This window comes from Vulpes lagopus, chromosome 7 (genome assembly GCF_018345385.1).
Source record: "Vulpes lagopus strain Blue_001 chromosome 7, ASM1834538v1, whole genome shotgun sequence".
Lineage (NCBI taxonomy): Eukaryota > Metazoa > Chordata > Mammalia > Carnivora > Canidae > Vulpes > Vulpes lagopus.
In genome coordinates, this window is record NC_054830.1 from 92,613,697 (window position 1) to 92,638,887 (window position 25,191).

General features: G+C 36.2%; 1 protein-coding gene across 2 annotated transcripts in view; it reads left to right on the top strand.

The window, feature by feature from the left end:
* MLLT3 (MLLT3 super elongation complex subunit) overlaps positions 1 to 25,191 on the top strand; it is a 277,428-nt gene that overhangs the window by 151,877 nt on the left and 100,360 nt on the right. For both annotated transcript variants that reach the window (XM_041762597.1, XM_041762598.1), the window contains 2 exons: positions 6,208 to 6,290; positions 14,726 to 14,869. In XM_041762597.1, coding sequence (XP_041618531.1) covers positions 6,208 to 6,290; positions 14,726 to 14,869 — 227 coding nt within the window. The remainder of the gene's footprint in view (positions 1 to 6,207; positions 6,291 to 14,725; positions 14,870 to 25,191) is intronic.

Below are 25,191 nucleotides of genomic sequence, written 5' to 3' on the forward strand. Positions count from 1 at the left end.
GATGAAGCTTGATAGTAGCATATATAATAGGACTAGCTAATAGGACCAATGAGAAAATGATGAACCCAGAAGAGGAAAACTACCATTTTTGTTTTGCAGTATTGACAACGGGTGGGGGATTTGAGTTGGTCCTTGATTAGTGCGTCCTGAAGAGGTGGACAGGTATTCCATGTCTGTCCAGTTAAGTGTATCTAGCTTGTTTCTTGTGAAAGTTAATTGGACAGTTATCTTGTGTGGCCACAGTTCTTTATTGCATGTGAAGCAATTAGGTTTTTAGAATTGTGTTTGAATTAAAAACAACCACCAGGGCAGTCCTGGTGGCTCAGAGGTTTAGCGCTGCTTTCAGTCCAGGGCCTGATCCTGGAGACCCGGGATCAAGTCCCATGTGGGGCTCCCTGCATGGAGCGTGCTTCTCCCTCTGCCTGTGTCTCTGCCTCTCTCTGTGTGTGTCTCTCATGAATAAATAAATAAAATCTTTAAAAAAGATAAAAATTAATTAAAAAAAAAAAAAAAAAACAACCACCAGCACCGCAAGGTAAAAATCTTACCAATGGATCTCAAAAGTTGCCTGATGTTACCTTTAGTCCTTTTTCAGGGAAACAAGGAAAGGAAGAAAATATTTTTTTGTTGTTGTTTAGAAATACCTGTTTTGAAATGGGCTAAATAGAAGCAATGGCAGCATCTTTTGTGTGTGATCTCGTGTGTATGCTTATAAAAACAAAAACCCCAACTGTCGATATTTGCTCTTTTTAGGATGTCTCAAGTGTAAATGCTTGGCCATGATCAATGGCAGTGGGGTGCTTAGACTGTTAGAGCCTAGCCCCTGGATTTTTAAACGCTCCCACAGGACAGTGGAGGGCAGAGACATAGGCCAAGCAGCACCCTATTTCACTGCTCTTGGGGGCTTTAAAGATGGCAGACTCAGCAGGAGTCGAAGTAGTCCAAAATGCTCAAACTGGAAGGGACATTTATCACAAAGCATTGGTAATAACCAGTCTATATATAGAGTTTGGTGTGTTTCCTTCCTGAAGGGCTCTGCACAGTAAATAAAGTAAAACCAATAATTATCAATGGTCAACTAGCCATGTCCTGAACAGAAGTATTCGGATGGGCATAAATCATAGTGTCTAAGCAGACAGACTGGAGAGAAACTACCAGCTGTTTTCCTAAGGATTAGGGAAAAAACTATTGCTTAATGATATTTTTTTAAAGCCTTAAGTGACGGTCTTATGAATGTGTAAGAGCTTCTTCTTTTCTTTCTTTTTTTTTTTAGTGCTAAAAAATATAATCTTTTAATTAAGTTTATTTTGTCTGTATATAAACTTTATGATATTAGCACAAATTTATTTTTTCATCTAAGAGGTATTTATTTTCCCTATACCAAACACAGATTTTTTTTTTGAAGCCTTTTTCTCCTAAGGGAAGAATATTAAAAATCTTGGGTAATGAGTAAGGTTTGACTTACTCTGCATTAACCAGAATATGACCTATTTTCCCCCTTTTTCTTCCTTGTGTGCATTTTTTGCTCAACCTAAGTAGGTTAACGGTCAATGTATATGGATAGTGTTGTACTAATATATGGGTAGTGTGCCTACTTTTGAAAAGCTATTTTAGGAAAAAGAACCCATTATTTATTATTTACATACACTTTGGGCTGTTTCTCTCAGGCATGAGTGTTGTGTGCTGGTAGACCTTCATGATGCATGTGATTACTTGGAAAGAGAATGCTTTGGAAATGTCTCTTAGAGCCTTGGAATACATGAGCAGTAGTGTGGAAGGAGAGCAGTGGGGGACATGCTATTTATGGTTCTATAATGTCAGTTTCAAAATGACCCTGGGAATCTTGTGGCTCGATTTGTTAACTCAGTTTCTTGAGGTTTGGTACTATCAGAATTAGAACCAGTACTATGTTGAGTATTTGGTTTTTAAGAGAAGGTTCCTCTGTGACAACACTTTCTGTCACTCACCTATACCAATCTTTCAGAAGTTCATGTTGACTTTAGGGAGCGGGAGTTTGGAGAAGAATTTGAGTGACTAGGAGCAACTCATTGCTGCTCCTGGAAAGCAACTTATTTAACAATGGAAATCAGTGAAGGATGGCCTGTATCTTAAAAAATTTCAATTCAATAAACATTTGTTGCTTTACCGGGCTCAGTGTTAGTGCCCAGAGTTACAGATATGAGTAATAATGGGGTTGCTGACCTCAAGGTGCTCTATGTAGTGGAGGAGTCTGAGAGGCGAGTGGATGTTATCTGACAGTCTGATAAATGCTCCAACCTGATAAGTGCAACAAGAGAAGCTTGGAAGAGGAACAAGGGAGACACTCTGAAAGAGCTAACATCTGGGCTGGATTTTGACAAGAATAAGAGCTTCCAGTGATTTCTACTGAATTAATTTGTATAGTTTCAAGAAGGGATGTTAATCCTCCCATTTTACCCTCACCTAAAAAAATTTGATGGCTTTCCAAAGATGAATGTCCCTTTAATAAGTTCTGTAAGTTTTATTACATAGATCTTAAGATTATCTAATTCTCAAACAATTGCAAGGAAGAATGAGTTGAAGGGTTTGGGATGCTTAGATCTTATGTCAGTGACACAGTGGTCAGTGATGATGGAACAGGGATTCTTAATGAAGAAGTTTGGCTGAGTGACGCAAGGAGATCCCAAAGGTGGTCCTGTTAGTTTAACAATAATTGCTTTATGTCTAATGTACTATCCCTACTGGCTAAGATGTTTCTTAGTTTGAACTCCTGTTTCTTTATAAGAACTAGGTTAGAAACTCATGTTAATGATTTAGGTTATAAGATACTTGAGTAAATAACTACTTCCAAAAAAAAAAAAATACTTCCCCTAATTTGGCATTCTTCAGATTAGGACTGTAGATTTATATTCATATTGCTACTGATTTTCTGGCATGTTTACTGTGTATAAAATTTCCTGTTGTTTGCTTCTAATTAGGAACTCAGGGTGCTTCTACAGACATTGTTTATTGTTATTTATGAAAATATTGAATTTAAAAATAATTGGGGTATGCATTGGTAAATAGTTTCTTATAAACCAGACTTTAAAAAAAATAAACCAGACTTTTATGGAATATTAATACGTAACAAATCATTTCCTTTAGAGGGTGGGAAAAAATCTCAAACTTTCAACTAGAAGATGTGCTCACTAACAGCTGTTTCCTATAATAGAAACAATTTGCATGCAGAATAGAGAAAATGAATTCTACAAAAGGGTGTACGGAGGAGCTTTAACTTGCTTGGCATGTACAGCAGTGCACAGAATAAACTTCCTTCAAATGACATTGGCATGATTAATCCCAAACGGCCTGGACACTGAATCTGCAGTGTGGCGGAGAGGCTTTGCAGTCTGGAAATGTCATGGGTGTAATATGAGCCTTCAGTTTGGGGTGGGGTGGGCATTGCTCAATGCTTTTGGTGGTGTACCCCCTCCCAAGGGTCCAGGATATTTGAATATTCATGACAGGTTGGCAGGTGGTTAGTGGATACATGACTGAAGCTACTCTGAGTTGTTTTGCTTTTTCATTTTTTTATTAGAGACACTTGTAAGATCAGGTGAGATTCTTCATTCCTGATTTATTTCTGATGTCTGTTTAGGGAAGGATTCCTGAGATGGGTTAAAAGTGATGTCCAAGTGTTAAGATCTTATTTTCAATATATGTCTTTATAGCCATAGTTGTCTAACCAACTTTCATGTACATCATCATCATTGTATAAAAGAAAAATGCCTTATGCTTAAATTTCTAGACATACATAGTCTTGCATCTTTTTTTTTTCTTAAGATTTTATTTATTTATTCATGAGAGACAGAGGGAGGGAGGGAGGGAGAGAGAGAGAGAGAGAGAGAGAGAGGCAGAGACACAGTGAGAAGCAGACTTCATGGAGGGAGCCTGATGTGGGACTCAATCCTGGGACTCCAGGACCACCCCCTGGGCCGAAGGCAGGCACCAAACTGCTGAGCCAACCAGTCCCCAGTCTTCTTGCATCTTGATGGCCATGCTTACAATTGGGTGGGTGGTTTGTGTTCTCTCTCACTCTCTCTCTTTCTCTCTCTCTTTGAAAGAGTGAGAATGAGGTGGGAGGGGCAGAGGGAGAGAGAGTATCTTAAGCAGGCTCCATGCCCAGTGCAGAGCTGGACATGGGGGCTCTGTCTCACAGCCCTGAAATTATGACCTGAGCTGAAACTAAGAGTCCGATGCTTAACTGACTGAGCCCCCCAGGTACCCCAGTTCCTTTTTTTTTTTTATTTTTTTTTATTTAATTTTTATTTATTTATGATAGTCACACAGAGAGAGAGAGAGAGGCAGAGACACAGGCAGAGGGAGAAGCAGGCTCCATGCACCGGGAGCCCGACGTGGGACTCGATCCCGGGTCTCCAGGATCGCGCCCTGGGCCAAAGGCAGGCGCCAAACCGCTGCGCCACCCAGGGATCCCTCCCCAGTTCCTTTTTAAAGGGAAAGGAAATAGAAGCTGTCTGGAAGATTCTTCGTCCAGGGGCCATGGACCTGAGTCTTATATAATCTAAATCCAGAGCTCTACTTATTGCCTTCTGGTTTCATCCAAAAAATTTACATGAGAATTGGATATTTCACAGATTAGATATCCTGCCTCACTTCAGTCCTTTTTGAGAATGTGTGTGTGCCAGGATCTGTGCTGTGTCTTTTATATCCATCACCCTCTTTAATCCTTACACTGTTTGAAAGAAAACCCAATGTTCAGAGAATTGAAGTAACTTTCAATAACCTGCGGTAGCCTGGTTAGTCCAAGGTGGAGCCCGGATTGGCACCCACATGTGCCAGAGCCACTGACACTTGATATTCACTCTGTTCCTGAGGTAAATGTTTCCATCCTTGAAGATTGGAAGGAAATTACAGATGAGATTCCTGAATATATGGTAATGGGGAACTCTGTTGAGTGTCAAACCAGTGATTCAGACAGTTAATGCTTTGGGAGGGTTAAAAGAAGAAGAGATGATGGTACTTTGTGGTCTGGAAAGGCCACAAAATTTGTGATGAAATTTGAATTTGAGCTAGGAGAAGATACTAACAGTCGTATCAAAGTGTGATGCAGAGAATGACAGGAGGACGAGACACAGTTGGGAAATGCTGGTCATATTTGGGGGAAGTTGGTGCACTTGAATGTAGCATAGGAGGATTGATGGATGACACAAGAGGAAGGCTGAAAAAGTGTGCTGGAGTGCTGCTGCAGAGGACTGGAGCTGCCACATGTGTCACCTTAATGTTCAGCATGTACATTTTTACTTCTTTGTGACACTATCGAATGCAGTCTTAAGTAGAATAATTTGAGTTGGCTTGTGACTGATTTCAATTTAATTGATATTCTAGTGGTATGAAATTATATTTAGCTTCTTTAGGATGTCTCTCATTTCCCAAGAACTTGCCTATATAGTCTGGCCTAATTCTTTTTTTGGGGGGGAAATTTGGGATAGTGACGTTAAGGGCACTAATGACACTGGGAGACTCTGGACTTGGGATTTTCTTTCCTTTTTTTTTTTTTTTTTAAGATTTTATTTATTTATTTATTCATGAGAGAGAGAGAGAGAGAGAGAGAGAGAGACAGGTAGAGGGAGAAGCAGGCTCCATGCAGGGAGCCCAATATGGGACTTGATCCTGGGTCCCCAGGATCAGGCCCTAGGCTGAAGGTGGTGCCAAACCAAACCGCTGAGCCACCCGGGCTGCCCAGGACTTGGGGTTTTCTAAGGAAGGAGGGTGTCCAGCCACTTTTTTGGCATAGAAATCAGGGTATCTCCAAAAAGTAAGGGATTTAAGGGGTGAGGTGATTTACATAAAAAACCTGACATAAATAATACTTTTGTTAGGAAAGTTTCAAGCTTTGGAGCATAAGGAGCTATCCTCAATTTCCCTAAAGCTTTCGGGCAGGGTGAGAACAACTGCAGTCAAGTTATTAGTGATCATGATTGACTGCTGAGATGCTCCCCCATCAAGATTTGTGCAAATATCTTACAGATTTGCTTTACCTAGGAAAATTATCATAGATTCTGGAGAAGTAAAGGATAGTTCAGAGATGCAGATGGGGCTTTAGCAAAAAGGCTGTGAAAACTGAGCATGATCTAGATAGTAGAATGGCATTTTTTTTTCAAAAGAAAGAAGAATGTCTTTTTGTCTTTTATTCTCTTCTCACCTATTTTCTCTTTTTTAATGTTGCAGTGTGCAAAGATCCACCTTACAAAGTAGAAGAATCTGGGTATGCTGGTTTCATTTTGCCAATTGAGGTTTATTTTAAAAACAAGGTATGTAATCTTTACCCATTAATCTTTCAGTGAAAGATCCTTCGTTAAACAAATGATGTTTAAAATAATTTTGATTCATAAACACTTCTATCACTAGATGATTTTTAAATAAAAGTTAAATTTGTCTTCTAGGAATTTTGGCTGCTGTTACCCTTAATTATAGAGGAAGTGGCTAAAAAAGATAATTTCAATTATCTGAAGCCAGATTACATGAAATTCACTGAACTTTTTAAGAGAAGAATGACTACCATTTGAAAAAGATTAATTAATATATGTTTGTAAAACAGAAAAGAGAAATTAGATTCTTTCAGTGAAATACTCCTTTTCTCATTTTCATATTTTTAGAATTTTAGACACTTGCAGAGAATAATCTCTCATTTATCTTTAGCTACCACACACGCACAGCATACATATACAATTATATCAACTTGATATATTATGGATTCTACTGGATTTAAAAGTATATATGTAGCAAAACACACAGACTATATGATATTGGACAAATTGCTCAACCTATGTGGGGTTCACTTTTATTATTTGTAAAATGGGGATAGGATAAGAGTATCTACCTCATAAGAGGGCTAGGAGGATTATATGCCATATGTCTATGTAAAATATTTAGAATAATGCTTCATGTATAAGTAAGCCCTTAGTAAATGCTACTGATTACCTTTCTCAGTAATACCACTGAAATGTTCACATGTTTTTTTTTTATCAAATTAGAATTTGTTGAGATGCATTATGTCTGCTCATGTGATAAAACTTTACATTGACGTATTGATTTGTTTTTTCTCATTTCAAATTGGATTTCTCTAAAACTAGCTTTAAGTTTCTTTTTTTAATTTAAAAAATCGAGATATAATTTACATATCATAAAATTCATTTTTTAAAAAGTGTACACCTCATCGGGTTTTAGTAAATTGTGCAGACATCACCACTATCTAATTCTATGACTTTCTTAGGATTTTCATCACTCCATAAGGAAACTCTTTACCTATTAGCAGTCACTCATTCCTTCCTCCCCCAGCCCCCAGCAATGATTAATCTACTTTTCTCATTGTAATTTCCTAATCTGGTGATTTCATATAAATTGAATCATACAATATGTAGTCTTTTGTGCCTGGCTTCTTTCATGTTGTATGCCTTTAAGATTTATTTATATTATAGGATGTAAAAGTATTTACTATTTTTTTTACATAACTGAATAACATCCTATTGTATAAATACACCACATTTTGTTTATTAATTCATAATTTGCTGGCCATTTGACCTTTTTCTCCACCTCTGGCAACTGTGAATAATGCTGTTGTGAATATTCATATACAAGTTTTTGTGTGGACACAGGTTTTCAAATCTCCTGGGTATATACCTAGGTGGAGTGGTTGGGTCATATGTAACTCTGTGCTTAACTTTTTGAAGAACTGCCAGCTGTTTTCCAAAATGACTGTACTATTACACATTCCTACCAGTACTGGTGGGAAGGATCCAGTTTCTCCACATCCTGGAAAAACATTTGTCATTTTCCATTTTTAAAATTATAGTTATCATGGTACATGTGAAATGGTTTTGATATGCATTTGCCTGATGACTTATGATATTGAATATCTTTTCATATGCTTATTGTCCATCTGTTTATTTTCTTTGGAGAAATGACTCTTTAAATCTTTTGCCCATTTTTTAATGTATTGATTTTCAATTAAAGTGGTTGTGTTTATGGGAAGGAACAGAGAGCCTATCTCTCCACCCATCCTTGTTTTCAATATTCTACAAGTTTAATTAATAAAGATCACGTGGTGCTTTTCTTCCCTCTTGTCACACACATCCTGTGTTTTATTTCATCTAGACATTGGGCTGCCCATAGGAAGAGTCTAGACTTTTAAGCCAGAAAAGGTGTTGTTTCAAAGAAATTAGGGGCTCGAAATGATCTCTTGTGGGAGGATCATAATGGCTATACCATTCTATTCCCCTCTCCTTAAGTCAATTTAACATTGCATTGGCTTCTGTTTGGAAATAATGCTGTTGTAATGAAGCATCTTCTTTCCTTTATTTTTACCTTTTCTGGTCATTTTGAAAGGCTGTCTGTTCAACAAAAAAATATATTTTCTAAATTGCCTAATCTAAATCCTTATTTAGAGAAATAACCAGAATCTCCCTACATACCTCACACATGTGCATGCACACACAGGTTCAGGTTCAGTCTTCTTGGCCCTTCGGGTAGTCATTCTTATGGCTAATTTTATTGACTCATTTTGTGAGGAATTGTAGTTTATTTAAAGGAAGAAAGAGGCACATGAGATGGAAAGCAGTAATTACTTTGGGGCCATTATAAAATAGACACTTGAGCTGAACACCATTAAATAGATTTCCTGTTTAGCATCCATATTAGTTTTACTTCAATTTTCCAGTTTTAGATTTTCTTTAAGATTTTATATTTAATAATGGCTGCTATTTTTATAGGTACACAATGAGACATCTATATTTTAGTGTTTGTAATATGAAAAAGTAGGATGCACTTAATTGGTCCTATGTAGAGATGTGGATCAATAAATGGTGGGTTAGTAATACATGGAATGCTATCTAGCAGTTAATGTAGCAACATGGATAAGTCTCAAAAATAAGAATGATGACAACTTAAAAGTTACAGAAGTATATGTATATGGTTACGATACCATTTATATATGTTTTTATAAGCCACTGAAGCTGAGAATAAATATTGTTCTAGAAATACATTTAAGTAGCACATGAGTGTGAATTGAAATGACAGCATAAGAACTAAGTAGCATTGGTTACTGGGGAGGAGAGAGCGAGCGAGCAGCTTATATTTATAAAATTGTATCCTTCAAAGAAAAGGTAAACAGTGAAAGCGTTAACATCTGTTTAATCACAGTGAAAGGTACATGGGGTAGTATTTGAGGTTATTTTCTATATGTTATTAATTTTTTAATTAAAAAATTATTGCTTTGTCATCTCTTTTCATTTATCTTGTTCGTGTGTGGTTTTTTTGTTTTTGTTTTTGTTTTTTTTGTTTACAAACCAAAGTTTTGCTGTGTTCTCTGAGCCTTATATATTTCTCATTTCTCTTGCTACTGAAATGATCTGTGGATAAAAATTTAAGAGTCTGGGCTATTCCTCCAGAATGTACATTGTATTTCTTTTGGGTTTTTATCATTTTATTCTTCCCTGGAGTTTATTGAACTTTGTCTTGAAGAATGAACAACCATTACAATCATGATTTATGGAAAGTATTGTTCAGAGTTTTCAGAGGAGATGAAAGAAAGCTTGCAAAAAGACTTCCATGTGATCTTGGAAGAGTCCTACTGCATATTAAGAATGATATCATCCTGTCCTCAGGTCCATCTCCATCCTTTTACCTTCCCTGCTTCCAATAAGCCTTTTTTTCAATTTTGCTTATATATTTGAGAGGTCAGATAAAAGGGGAGGTGCAGTGTCTGTCAGTGCTGCTTTTGAGTTTGTGCATGTTTATTCTGTCTTACTTTGTATTTGTGTTTAACAAAACAAACCTATGTATGAGAATTATGAGTATTACAGAAACTTTAAACCAGTAGGCACACTAAAACATAATTGACTATGCTATGATTATGATCTTAGCATTTTAGGTTGAAAGGATCCCCTGCTTCTCTCTTCCATTCTGTCCTCAGAGGAGGTACCCGAGTAAATGTCAAAGATTGAAGCAGAATGAGAGGGACAATTTTATATGGCCAAAACCATATTTCCATCCCTAGGAGGAAATACATTAGCTTTATATATGGAATAAGCGCATACTTCCTTGTTTATTTTATTTTATTTTTTTTAATTTTTTTTTTACTTCCTTGTTTATAATTTGAGAAGAATCTTTCCTCAGGAGCATAGATTGACATAATGTTGAAGTCTGCCCTCCAAGAAAGAGATCAGTTGGCTAGAATGTAAGGTTTGTGAGTACTTTTTCCTTATTCAAGTGAAAAAAACTCTTTAAAAGAAAATTGCACTCAGGATTTGTAGATAGTCACTGTAGTCCTGACCCTTAGTTTTATGGAAGAGTGATTTTTTTTTTAAACTGTTGTGAAGTGATTGTTATCCATTCTTTTTCTGCTAGTAATGATTTATATTCATCAATATATTTTTATCTTTAAAAAAGCATACAGGAGTATATTTTTTTGACTCCATTTAATCATTATTAGTATTTGGTACAGCCTTTCCTGATTCCCCCCATGCATTTGCACAGATAAAATCTATGTCAAGTAGAGATTGGCAGGGGTATAATATATCATACTTTAATATTTTCTGTGACTTACCTTACTCTGCTTGGCAGTATTTTCCAAATCTGTATTTTTAAACATCTGAATGGTAGTCAATGATAAGATGTACTCACTTGAAGATCATTTCAGTTTTTTTTTTTTACCATTACAAACAGTGCTACCATGAACATTTATCATCTATATCTATCTTTGCACACATATTTGAATATATCTGTGGAAGAGATTCTTAGAATTACTGGGTTAGCCTGTTGATAGATACTGCCAAATTGTCTTCCCAGAAGGCCTTACAAATTTACAGTTCCAATTACAAGGCAGAAAACAGCCCTTTTGATGTTTTTAATTAAATTCTAAGGTTGCGTTGACTGTTTTACAGTTTAGAGGAGAGGCAGGTATGTAAAAACTGATTATAATTCAATGTGATAATCACATGAATAACGGAATGCTATACAAGGGATGTCTAATACAGGTTGGATTGGAAGTATTAGGAAGACTTTCCAGTGGATTTCATATTTTAGCTGGGTTTTGAATAATGAGTGCATTAAGCAAGCAAGAGGGGGAGGTGTGTTGGGAGAGAAGACAGTGTAGGCGTGGGGAGCAGTACATGTGAAAGGCAAAATGAATGAGATAATGTGAAGTACTGGGAACTGAAAGTGCTTCAAAATTATGGGAGCACAGGGTGTCAGAACAAAGGAAATGCAAGGAAGGTATTAAAGGACTAAGATGGTTATTCTAGGGAAGTGGGATTTTATCCTGTGGAAAATGATGAGTCATTAAAGGCATTTATATCAATGAAAATATGTAATCTGATTTTTGTATTGGGAAGATCACTGTCTTATCATTGTGGGAGATAGAATAGGGTGAGTTCAAAAATAGGGGATATGACAAGGTAAGGAATGATGAAGGCCTAAGCTAAGGCAAGGGTGTGGCGACTGGACAATAGGATTGGTTTGAGAATTCCTAAGGGGGGAATATTAAATAGAACTCAGGAGACTATTTGAGTGTGATGGATGAAGGAGGAGGAAGAGCTGGGTATGTTTTTCTGTATTTTAACCTTGATAAGAAATTATTATTTCTGTTTGCCACAATATATAGAGTATAGGAGAAAGGACAGATGAAGATAACCTCAGGTTAAGATAATCCATGACTTTGAGGTTGCTATTGGTCCACTTAGTGGAGCTGTGAGCAGACTCCAGAACATGCGTATATGGCAGTTGTATGCAAGCTGGGCTGGAGGTATAAAGACAGGGGAGGAAGAAGTGACTCCCTGTGAATGGGTATCAGTTCCGTGGGGAACTTTGTCTAAAGTTAAAGGAAGTTTAGGGGTTAGTGAAGAAAGATGGGAAGCCTGGGAAGAAGAATAGGAAGGAATGTCAGTTAAGTGTGGGGAGAACTGGGAGAGAAGGGTATCCTGATGAAAGAGGGAAGGAGCAGGTTTCATGCCAGCTTGCTAGTGGGCAAATGAGTGGAGACTGATTTTTGGGGAAGTCTGGGTGAAGAGATGGAAACTGAATTTGTAGCAGGTAATGCCTACATTTTGACAGTTTCAGGTGCTGAGACTTTCGAGTCCAAAGAAGTAGATTTAAATCACCTTGTTTCATTAGAATACTAATGTAACATTCTTTTTTTAAATAAAAGAAATTTTTTTAGAGAAGTGAATTAAGAGGGAGAGAGAAAAATCCCAAGATGGTTCCTCACTTAGTGTGGAATGCCACATAGGGCTCAATCTCACGACCCTGAGATCATGAGCTGAGCTGAAATCAAGAGTCAGATGCTTAACTGGCTAGCCACCAGGTGCCCCACAAATGTTTTTTTTAAAGAAAAACGTTGCTTTATTTGACTGTATAAAATTTGAATATGTTATATATTAAAAAACATGAATACCTCATACATTGCTATTGAGATTTTAAAATGGTGCAGTCACTCTGGAAAACAGTAAGGTAGTTTGTAAAAATGTTAAACATGGACTTACCATATGACTCAGAAATTCTACCCACAAGTGTATACCCAAGAGAAATGAAAATATGTATCTGTATAAAAACTTATACATAAATGTTCATACCAGCACTATTCACAGTGGCCCAAAAGAAAACATACATATGTCTATCTACCAATAAGTGGATAAACAAAACTGGTATACCCATACAATGGATTAGTATTGAGCCATAAAAAGGAACTAACTACTGACATATTACACCATGTATGAACCCTGGAACCATCATGCCAGATGAAAGACAACAGTCGTAAAGGATTACATATTGTGTTTATATTTTATATATGTTCATATATTTGTATGAAATGTCAACTCCACAGGATAGGCAACTTTAGAGAAACAGAAATAGATTAGTGGTACAAGGTGATGCAGAATCTAGGGGAATGGGAAATGACTACTAATGTATTTGAGTTTTATTTCTGGAATGATGAGAAAGTTCTAAAAATAGGTGGTAATGATTTCATAAGTCTGTGAATATACTAAGAACCTCTAAATTGCATATTTTAAAAGGGTGGATTTTATGGCATGTGACTTATTTCTCAATAAAGCTGTTAAAGATCATCATAGTGGCCAAGCTAATGACAAATGAAAAAAATTGTTAACACTTCACAGAGATGGTTAATATTTGTAACATTAAAGGCATTTTTTATATAAAGTAATGTAACAAATTCTAGTGCTTTAATTTCCATATCTGCAAAGTAGGGCTCACTGGTGACCTAGAGGCAAGCTATGAGAATTAAATAACTGTTAACATTCCTATTAGTTATTGCTATTATCCTTAGTTTTCATTGCACCTGGGATACTTAAGAATCAGTATGTAGAGAGGTTTAAGTGTTTAGCTAACTTAAGTATTGTCTCAAGAGTAGAACTGGAGTATTGTGAAATTCTGATGATTGTGTTCTCATGGATCTAATGCTATTTCATCTTCCTAGTTCATTTCACAGATATTTATTGCATTTCTGCTATGCACAGGTGCTAAACTAGTTGTCAGGGGTACAGTGATGAATCCATCATTGCTTCTACTTTCAAGAATCTTATGATTAAGCAGGATAAAGGGAGATGATAGGACGGTTACCCAAAGATGTGACAAGGGGGAAAGAGATGCTCACAGAGCAGAGGAGAGGCAATGGGAAGTTGGGAGTGGAGTTCCAGGAATCTGTCCCTCAGTGAACCCTGAACAGAGAAGGAAGATTAGAATTTATCCAGGTGACACAAAGGTGGAGGAATGGAGGTGGGTAATGAGGGTGGTAATGTAAAGCAAGAGTGAAACCCAAAGTTAGCCTAGGACAGAGTAAATACCAGGAACAACCAACAGCCTGTTGCCCAAACCATAAGATAGGTGGAAGAAGTGTGGTGGGATAAAGAGCCAAGAGCCCGGTTCTGAAAGCCATTATGAGGCATTCAGGTGAGCTTTGATTTTTATCCTAATGGCAATTGGAAGCTTTTGAAATTTTAATCGAGCTGTGAAATGGCTAGATTTTTGCTTCATATAGATAATTTTGAGTACTGAATGAAGGAGGAATTGAAGATAAATCTGTCCTGAATTTTTTTTTAAACGAGTTCTTTTTTTTTTTAAATTATATTCATTTATTCATGAGAGACACAGAAAGAGATAGAGAGGCAGCGACACAGACAGAGGGAGAAGCAGGCTCTATACAGGGAGCCCGACGTGGGTCTCCAGGATCATGCCCTGGGCTGAAGGCGGTGCTAAATCACTGAGCAACCCAGGCTGCCCTCTCCGGAAGTTGAAAGACTTACTAGGGGGAGGAGTTTATTGTAGTTTGGGCAGTGATTAAGAATATAGATTAGAGGGTTGGTTTGAGAAATGGTTAGCCAAGAAAATGGCAGTTGTCGATGTTGGGTGTAGGGGGTAGAGTGGGAAGGGAAGGAAGTGGCTTCAGGGCTCTCTTAGATTTCTAGTTGGGTGGCTGTGTTGGTGGTGCTATACCACTTGAGATACTGCAGGAAAAACGATGACTTTATTCTTTTAGAAAATAGACTGATTCATCAGGTATTTCCATTTGGCTTTGTAGATAATTCCACGATAATTTTCTTCTTCCAGGACTTTGACACTATAGCTGTTGGATATCTGGGTCTTTTTTGTTCCTTAGGAAGCATAAAACTTTGCTTTTAAAGTTTATATATGCTTAACTCTCTCTTTTCTCTCTTAATTTTTTTTTAATCTCTAGGAAGAACCTAAGAAAGTCCGCTTTGATTATGACTTATTCTTGCATCTTGAAGGCCATCCACCAGTGAATCACCTCCGCTGTGAAAAGCTAACTTTCAACAACCCCACTGAGGAGTTTAGAAGAAAGTTGCTGAAGGCAGGAGGGGTAAGTGGCACTGCCTGTGAAAAGCCTTCATATCAAAATCTAGTTGCTAATTTGTTGAGAAGTATATGCATGTTTTGAGAGAGGTAAAAGAGAGGAAGGACTTTAGTAACTTAAGCTGTGGGCTTCTGGTTTGGGATGAAGAGGTAAGTAAACACGAATATTTTAAGTAGGTATGAATCTGAAATTACACTGTTGGTTAGAATAGTTTGATAGTCTGTGCAGTTCAAATCTATTTTAACAAAAAGCCAAAGATAATAAACTTTCCTCAATTAAGAAAAGAACAATGTCTGAAGTTTGTCTTATCGATTTATAGAAACTCTTAGGTAAAACTGAAAGTCTTGTTTAAAGTTGAATAAAAGAGGTCATTGTCCAGATTTTCATGGGAAAAATTAATAGAAAAGGTACAGTCATTCATATGATAGACTTGGGTAATTTAAATATACATTTTTGTTTGTTTGAATTATGTGTAGGTAAAAGATGAATTTCTTTAAAAATTTTTTAAAGGTTTTATTATTTATTTGAGAAAGAAAGGTGGAAAAAGAGAAAGAGAGAGAGAGAGTGCATGCGAGTATGAGTGGGTAAGGAAGGAGCAGAGGGAGAAACCGACTCCCCGCAGAGCAGAGAGCCCAACACAGGGCTCAGTCTCAAGACTCTGAGATCATTACCTGAGTTGAAATCAAGAGTCAGATGTTTAACTGACTGAACCATCCAGGTACCCTTGTAATACAACTCATTTTAAAATTCGAGATTTATTGTATATTTATTAAGGAAGTGGTTTTTTTTTTTTTTTAAACCTATTCTCTTTTCTTTATGGTTATAAAGAACACTGTGATGATGCAATTTGCTTGTGGCTATAGCCTTAAAAATGAAGTCCATTTCTGGGTATCTACCCAAAGAAAATGACGACACTAGTTTGAAAAGATATATGAACCCTTATGTTTATTGCAGCATTATTTACAATAGCCAAGATTTGGAAGCAACCTAAGTGTCCGTTGGTAAATGAATGGATAAATAAGATGTGGTATATATACATAATGGGATATTACTCAGCAATAAAGAAAGAATGAAATCTTGCCGTTCATGACAACATGGAGGGACCTAGAAGGTGGATATTGTGCTAAGTGAAGTAAGTCAGACAGAGAAAGACAAATACCATGATTTTATTTACGTGTAAAATCTAGAAACAAGCTAAGTAAACAACCGAACAACAACAAAAAAATAAAACAAAACAAAAAAACCAGAAACAGACTTGGAAATACAGAGAATAAACTAGTGGTTGCCAGAGGGGAGGACTGGTAAAGAATGTGAAGGGGATTAAGAGGTACAGACTTGTAGTTATAAGATAAATAAGGCATGGGTATGAAAATATAGCATAGGGAATTTAGCCAGTAAAATTGTAATAATTTTGTATGGTAACAGAAGGTGACTACACTTAACTATGGTGAGCATTTCATAATGTATATAGCTGTCAAATCACTATGTTGTACACCTGGAAATAACACGATGTATGTCAACTATACTTTGATCAAAAAAATGAGCTGGTCCATTTTAAATCCTGATTCTTATTATTTTCTTTTTTATGATGGTTGGCATTTTATGCTTCTCATTATTCCTCTCGGATATGTAATTAGGTGGGTGATTGGACCCTGTCGATTCTGGAACTTGAGTACATGAGTACATCAGGCTTCTGATAAGAGTCCTAGGAAAGAGTAAATATGACACAAGAACTTTTTAAAACATCACTTAGTCCCAGAGTACTCAAGGCTTGCTCATGAGCTAGAGGAGAGGTTACAGGTCAGTGATAATGCAGCAGAGTGCAGAGCTACATCCTGATAAGGTCTCCAGTAGATTTCTGTCTTCCTTTTCTCAGCCTTTATCTCAGAACTGTCCTCCTTGACTTTCCTTCTTTGTATTTCTTTAAGTGCTGTTTGAAGCCTGTAGACTTTTTTTCCTATTAGACTTAGATTGTGTCTTGACACCTCTAAAATAAGTAGAAATGTGAAATATTCAGGCAAACCAGTTTTTAACAAATTCTTTAAGAGACTGATTCCAGTAAATTTTGTTGTTAAAATTTTAAAATGTGTTTGGAATAATAGTAATCCTATAGATCCAGTTAGTATGGGGACTATGAGTCTTTGATGGAAATGTGGGACTCTGTAGCCTAATAAATATATATATATATTTTTTTTGGCTTACTTAGATTTTTGGCTACCTTGTATTGTTTCTACCTGATGTGTAAATATTTATCATTGTGTTGATATTAATGCAGCCTGTCATGGTGTTACTAAATTATGAGTCTTTTTTATTTTATTAGAAATCTTTCTTTTAAGCTTTATTAACATAATTGACATACATACAACATTGCATAAGTTTAAGACATACAGTGTATTGATTTGATACATTTGTCTGTTGCAGAATTATTACCACCATATCTTTAGCAAACATCTCCATCACGTTACATAATTCCCATTTCTTTTTTTGGTGAAAACATTTAAGATCTACTCTCTTAGCAATTTTGAAATATACAATTCAGTAGTATTAATTATAATTGGCATTCTTTCCATTAGATCTCCAAAACTTACTCCTCTTACAACTAGACATTTGTATTATTGGACCTGCATTTCCTCTTCTTCCCCCACCTCTAGCATCTGGTAGCTACCATTCTAGCCTCTTTTTCTAGGAGTTCAGCTTTTAAAAATTCCATGTATAAGTGATATCATACAGTATCTGTCTTTCTCTGACTTATTAACTTAATGCTTTTAAGTTTCATCAATGTTGTCACAAATGGCATGATGTCCTTGTTTTTCATAGCTGAATACTACTCTGTTATTGTATTCATTCACTTAGAATCTGTTTCCAGATGTTGGCTATTGTAAATAATGCTGCAGTGGACATAGAAGCACAGATATTTTTTCAATATTCTGTTTTTATTTCCTTTGTATACACACACACACAAACACACACGTGGGATTGCTGGACCCTATGGTAGATCTATTTTTAATTTTTTGAAAAACCTCTATATTATTTTCCATAGTGGATGCACCAGTGTACAGTCCCACCAACAGTGCATTAAGAATTCTATTTTCTCCATATCCTCTCCAATATTTACCATTTCTTATCTTTTTGATTATAGCCTTTCCAACAAGTGTGAGGTGATATCTCATTGTGATTTTGATTTGCATTTCCCTAATGATTAGTGATGTTGAGCACCTTTTTATGTACCTGTTGGCCATCTGTGTATCTTAGGCAGATTTTTAAATTGGAGTGTAGTTTCTGCTATTAAGGTGTACGGATTCTTTATATATTTTGATTTGCCAATATTGATCTGCAAATATTTTCTTCTATAAGTTGCCTTTTTCATTTTGTTACTGATTTCCCTTACTTTGCAGAGCTTTTTAGTTTGATGTAGTTCTACTTGTTTGTTTTTGCTTTTGTTGCCTCTGTTTTGATGTTTATTAGAAATCCTGTTCATGACTGTGTCTCTTCAGATAACCATTTTTTTTTCCTGGGCTTTAGGGTGAGAGAGGGGTGTTGTGTTTCTTATACTTAGACATTAGACATGTGTGATATAGATATATATATTCTACCTTTATAGGCAAAACTCAATCCCTTATCCTTATGTACTGTGTGAAATCATTATAGCTTGAGGCATGAGTGGAGTAAACTTACTGTTTTGGCTATGGTTCCTTCTCCTAACTTTTTAACCAAAAGTACATAACACTATTAAAAGTTGAACTTGGCTTTTTGAGAGATCAGAAAGGTTTTTAAGCTAGTAGCATCTTAGAAAAATGCTTTTAACTCTTAGAAGAAAATGGCTTCAAAGAGCTTTTTGCCAGAAGAATCTTGAAAACGTATAGATTTTTTTTCTACTTCAAAATCTATAAACCAATAATTACATGACATTTTTTGGTCCATAAGATTCTCTCTTTTTACACTCTATTATTTCTCCTCCTCCTCCTCCTCCTCCTTCTCCTTCTCCTTCTTTTTCTTCCTCCTTTTTTTTTTTTTTTTTTTTTTTAATGTTGCAACTCATTTCTAAATAGTCTCAAAGAAATGTACCCTGGGGATCCCTGGGTTTCTGGGGAAGCCCACCTGGGGGCTCAGTGGTTAAGCGTCTGCCTTAGGCCCAGGGTGTGATCCTGGAGACCCGGGAATGAGTCCTGCATCGGGCTCCCTTCATGGAACCTGCTTCTCCCTCTGCCTGTCTCTCTCTCTCTCTCTCTCATAAATAAATAAAATCTTAAAAAAAAAAAAAAAAAGAAATGTACCCTGTGTTCTTCTGTTGAATCAGTCCCTAATATATACTTAGGATATTTTGCTTAGAAAAGAAAAACTTTTGAGAGAAGAACACATTTGTAATTAAGCATTGTTTTCTGAGAATGTTGGAATACAGAATGATTTCATTTACAAGACCTTAAAGGTAGTTTCCTCTGAATGAGGAGCCTCATTGACACTGCTAGGGAAATTGTAGAACTGGTTTAGGAGCTAGCCCCTGTCAGGCCTTAGGTAAAAGACAGAAGGTAGGGGTCAGGAAATGGAAAACAACAACCTGAAGGCTCCTAAGAGATTGCATTTATTTTGAGATCTTTATTTGTTGTTTGGTAGGAGGGGTAGAGGACAGTGAGCGATAAACTTTGGAGGGTAGGACTTGATATAATATATTTCTTCTTGGATTTTAAGCAAAAGGACCAAATATACAAGCACCTCTGAATTCCACTGAGATATTTCTACTTGTTCTTTTTTATAAATGAACTGATAAATTCCTTTTGAGTGATTTTTCAAAATGCTTTGTAGAATGTCAGGAATTTTTTTTAAGGGTCTATGATCACAGTAGATATTTTTGTCTTTATTTACTCAATCACCTTTTTACTAGCTAGAGTTCAGTCCTACTGAAAAATTGAAGAGCTTAACGTCCATTACATTTGATTGAAAGAGGATGAGTTTTTCTTTTGGGTATTGGCAAAGTAAACATACAGATAGTGTATGTCATATAACTGAAAGTCATCATGTTCCACTAACTCACCTCTCTGGGGTTTTCTGTGGGGAGGGAGTGTGATACAATGGAAGAAGTTTTGCAGTCAGGCAGACTTAAGTAAAAGCTCATCTTTGTCATCTTCTCGCTGAAGAAAATTATTACATCTCTTTGAATCTGTTTATCTGTGGAGTGGATGGGATTGTTTTTTCCTTATTGGTAATATCCAAACATGGTGTGTGGCACTTAGCAGATAACCTAGCCCTTTGGTTTGTATTCCTTTGTTAGTTTAGAAAATCAACAGATCTTTAGCCACGTGTATGTCAAACACTTAAAGGTACTGTGAAAAAGGTTTGCTATGTAGTATGAGCCACTCTAGACTTAGTGATAGGAAGACATCCTTACCACTAGTTAGTGTGACTAGTTAGTGTCTACATTGGTAGACCTGTGTTCGATTTAAAGAATATTAGCCCATGGTATCTCTCTTCAAGGAGTTTAATTCTGGCAGCTTGTATTTTGTTTGTATAAAGTAAAACAAAGATCTGTTCAGAATATATTTTTTTAAGATTTAAGTTTTCATTAGAAAAATTATGAGTTCTTCCATTGTTCTTGATTCTAAATTTCTAGCAGACAAATAAAGGCTTCTTAAAACCCTTACAAGATTTCCTAAGTTGTATGTTCATCACGGTAGTTGTATCCTTATGTTCCTGTGAAGAAAGCACAAAAGGGACAAGTATCTTTGGAGAATCGAGTTTATGTTACAGCTGCTCCCCTGTTTTTGGCCTGGAAATCAAATGGTCTGCTGTGGTTCTGTTGTTCTTTATGGAATGGTGGTAGGATACTGGTAGATTTTTTTTTTTTTTCTTGCTTGCTTTCCTCAATTAAACAGGCCAAAGTCTAAACATGTTGTTCAGTCTATTTCTGAATCACTGGCAAGCAGTTAATTTTGAGGACTGAAAATTAAAACTAACCACAGCAGTTGTTAAAACTAGGGTTTCTATAGGCAGAAATCCAATTCTGTTCAGACACCACCTGTTTCAATAGGACATTTCAGACGCCCATTTGGCAGGCTTTGCTGGAGAAGACATGGGGAACATGCTTACCGTCTGTGTTAAGTCTGCAGCATAATGCAGTCCTGCTTCTCAGAGTGACAGTTACATTTATATAGGATATGTTTTTGCAAGGAATAAATTGGAATCTTTTTGAAACACTGCTTATTGTGAAGTGGAATTCAAGTCCACAGCAGACCCCCACCAAGGGGTTTTGGTTATTAAAGGACCAAAGGGATCTCATGATAAGGAGCTTTCACTAATGCAGCTGTGCAAGCCATGAACGTAGCATTTTATTGCAGGGCTCTGGAATGAATCTTGTCTTGGGCTGTTTAGTATTTCCTTTTGTAGGGGAATTTAGAACACTTCTAATTTCTAAACAGTGTAGATCACATTCTTCCCCCCCTCCCTTTACTTTTTTTTTAATAGGTAAATACACACATAATACAAAATGACATACAGTGAGTCGTGTTTCAGGCCACCAGCAAAGCTGTAGTGAATAACCTTTTGCCTAGTTCTTTGTGCACATGGATGAGTATATCTGTAGGATAAATTCCTAGGAGTAAAATCATGGCTCCGAGGCAAAGTGGAATTTGAATTTTGATGGACATTTACAAATTGCCTGTCAAAGAGGTTATACTACTCTGTGCTTGCATCAACAATGTGTATGAGAGAGTACCCATTTCTCCACACGGTGATTTACTAAACGTTCCCCGCCAAATGATGAGTGAAAAATATCTAATTTTTAATTCAGATTTCTCTTATGAATGATGATGAGCATCTTTTCATATGTTTAAAAGCTATTTTCGTTTCCTTTTGAAGACCACATTTTAATGTATTTTAAATTGGAAATATTCTAAGTGTTTCAGTTTGAGCTTAAATTTATGGGTATTCTTCCCACATACTTGCATTTGGAAAGGTTACAACAAAATATGGAAGCCTCTTTAACCAAGGTCCGTGTTTTCAGGCTTTCTTCAACGTGCAACAAATTATGTTCTTAGGAACTGATTTGTCAAGACTTGGGCTTCTAAAAATATAAGTGGCTTTTGTGGCAAACTCATCACAGTAGTGCCCAGAGGATGGATAGCTGGCTGCTTATTTTTAAAATGACTCAAAGAAAATAATACATGGAAGATTATTTTAGTGGCTGTTGCTGGACAGCTTCATTCAATTTTTGGATATTTGTTTTGGGGCAAGTGTGCCTTCTTGTTACTTCCTGATATATATCATCTTGTAATTACCTGCCCAAAAGATAAAAGGATGCTGGTGTTTTTCACCAGTATCAACAAAAGGTGATTTATTTAAATAAATGTAGGATCAAGCAGGCTGCCTCATTTATTTGGTTGTTTGTCAGAGGTGGGGTTAATTTTCTGTCACATATACTATTTTTTTCTCTATTCCTCCTACCTACACCCCCAATGCCACCCCCCTGAGCCTAGAAAATTAAATAATGAATGTAGAGCATATATATAAATGATAAATAGAATGTCAAAGTTGTGAGGCTTAATTCCAAATGTAACATTGATCTCATAAATTTTTAGGGAAAGCATAGTCATAGTAGAAAGTTATGTCACTCAGCATATTTAATGGCTTTATGGTTTAATTTCACCCAGAGTCACAGAAGTTAATAGCAGGACATTGGGGACTTTTGAAAATATGCACCAAAGAATAGCTGTGGTCCAAAACAATCTGCCTGCCTTCATTTGTTCCTTCTTTCCTAATTACCTACTTAGGTTTTCAGTAAGGAGGGAAAAAAGCGAGGTACGCTTTTCACTCATTCCACAGCTCAGATTTGCTTACTGCATAAATTGAACAAGGGCTAAATAGAAAAGAAAAACAGGTAGATGTGCCTGAATGTGTACCAGGGAAAATTCTGTTGAGTGTTTAAACTCTCGGTGTTGGAGGGCGTGCCACGTTTCTTTCGGCAGACCTCCCAGGAGAGGCAGTTTAGTGGACTATATGGAGGAGCCTTAATTTAGTCTTGAAAGGAAATACTGTGATATTTGAAAGAAAAGCAACACATAAGCCTAACCCTAATTTCCACCCCCCAGTGCACAAAAAGCCAAGAAAATAAGAAATGAATAGAAAAAGGGCGGGGGGAGCATGTGAATCTTGGAGATTTTCAAATTTAAAAATGAACAATTCTTTCTCTTTTCAAATACATATTATAATTTAAAACTGTGGTTCAGTTTTTCCCTCTTGGTGCAGGTAATTCATTATGTGCTTGTTTTAAAGCTGCTTAAAAAGCTTATCTAATATATCTGGATCTGTTGCGTTCTAGCATTTTAGTAAAGGAACTGCTTTATGAGAGCAGCCTTCTACCTTGACTGTCTTACTGGATATTGTTTTGGCTCATATTAAGTAAAAATAATTTAAAAAAAATTTTTTTTTATTATTTATTTATGATAGTCATACAGAGAGAGAGAGAGAGGCAGAGACATAGGCAGAGGGAGAAGCGGGCTCCATGCACCGGGAGCCTGACGTGGGATTCGATCCCGGGTCTTCAGGATCGCGCCCTGGGCCAAAGGCAGGCGCCAAACCGCTGCGCCACCCAGGGATCCCAGTAAAAATAATTTTTGTGATGGAGGTAGAGAAGAGAAGCTATTAATGTTTTATTTCATTTTATTTGTTGTATTTTTGTTGTCACATAAATTATTAAAAAAAACTGACAGTGGTGGGATCTGACAGTAACAGTTTAAAAAAATAAATGTCTGAGACTCTTGAAATAGATATTTGTGTTTCCTTTCTGAGGAGTAAGGATAAATGGTAGGTAGTTTATTATAATAACCCTTGTCACCACAAGGGACATAGCCATGGTGTGATAGAAACAATGTTTGATTTGAAATCTGAAGGCACAAATTCAATTCTCTGATCTGCTGCTAATTTACCTTGGACTTTTAGGCTGGTGTAAATCTAAAATAAGCATAATATCCCCTTCCTCCCAATGAGATTTTTTTTTCCTCCCAATGAGATATTAAATAAAATGTGGAACGTAGTTAGCCAGTCAGCAAGTAATTGTTTTATGTATTGAAATGACCTCTTTTTTTCCTGCAGGTTTTTATTAGGCTTTGGTTTAAATCATAGTTTTCGTTACCTAGAAAGGTGAAAATAAAAGACTTCTATTCTAAGACTTTGACATAATAATGGTGTTCTGCTGGAAAGAACATGTTTTAGCCCCAAGAAGAAATCTGACTTTTTACTTGTTTTTAAAATAAATATGTGCTAATTTTAGAAAAATGTAAACTTTCTAGAAAAGCAGAAGAAAGAAAATACATTGTTTTAATCCCTTCAGTAACTGTCACCATTGTATTTCTCCTGTAGATGAGATCTCACAGGATGTTTGTATTTGCACTTCATGTATTACACATAAGTTTCATGTTTTAAACTACATGACTTTATTTTTGTTCAAAAATGTTCTCACACCTCAGAGGATTGATGTAAAGATTTCAGTTGTTTCTTAAGAAGTTCCAGTAAGGTGTTCTATATTTTTGTTTTCTCCTTAAATCTCTGTTGGCTCTCACGGAAATACGATGGCCTAGTGTTTTTATAACTGGATGGGCCATGTTAGATCTGTTATTTGGAAGTTTGTATTTTAATAATTGTAGGTGTAGATTTTGGAATGTGCCTTTATATGGAATGTGTCCTTAGAGTGTAGACTGTGGTAGTGCAAAATGGTTAAATATAAAAGGCTTTATTAATGGAAAGATTGAGTAATATAAGGATACCCTATCCACAAAACAAAGTGGTCCTTTCAAAATAAAAATGGAATATAATAAACTATTATCAGAGTAAAAATGGAATATAATTAAAACCTAGTTAACTTTATAAACTTTGGTCTTAACACTAACTCTTGGTGATTCAAGAGATACATTTGGATGGGTTATATAGACAAGTCTACCCGTACGGTTGGTATCTATAGTGTCATTGGGAAAATTAGAAATAAATACTACACCTCTCCCTGCCCTATGAAGCCTTACCCCAAGGAACATGGCATAGCTAGCATAGCATAGCGGGATATCAGCTTGCCTTCTTCCCACTGGCCAAGCATCTGTGTAGGGGACCATCTAAACCACCATTTATGGAATGGCACTCTTTATAGTTTCAGACAAAGTTGATTTTGATGTTAAAACTATCTTATCTCAGATAGTCTGGACAGGAATGTCTGGGGGAAATAATAAATACAACCTTATCAATTTTGTTACCAGAATATTCCAGTTTTAACTAATAATACACTATCTGTTAACTAACTTGAATTTAAATTAAAAAAAAAACATTCCAGTTTTTAATAGGTATGTCCTTTC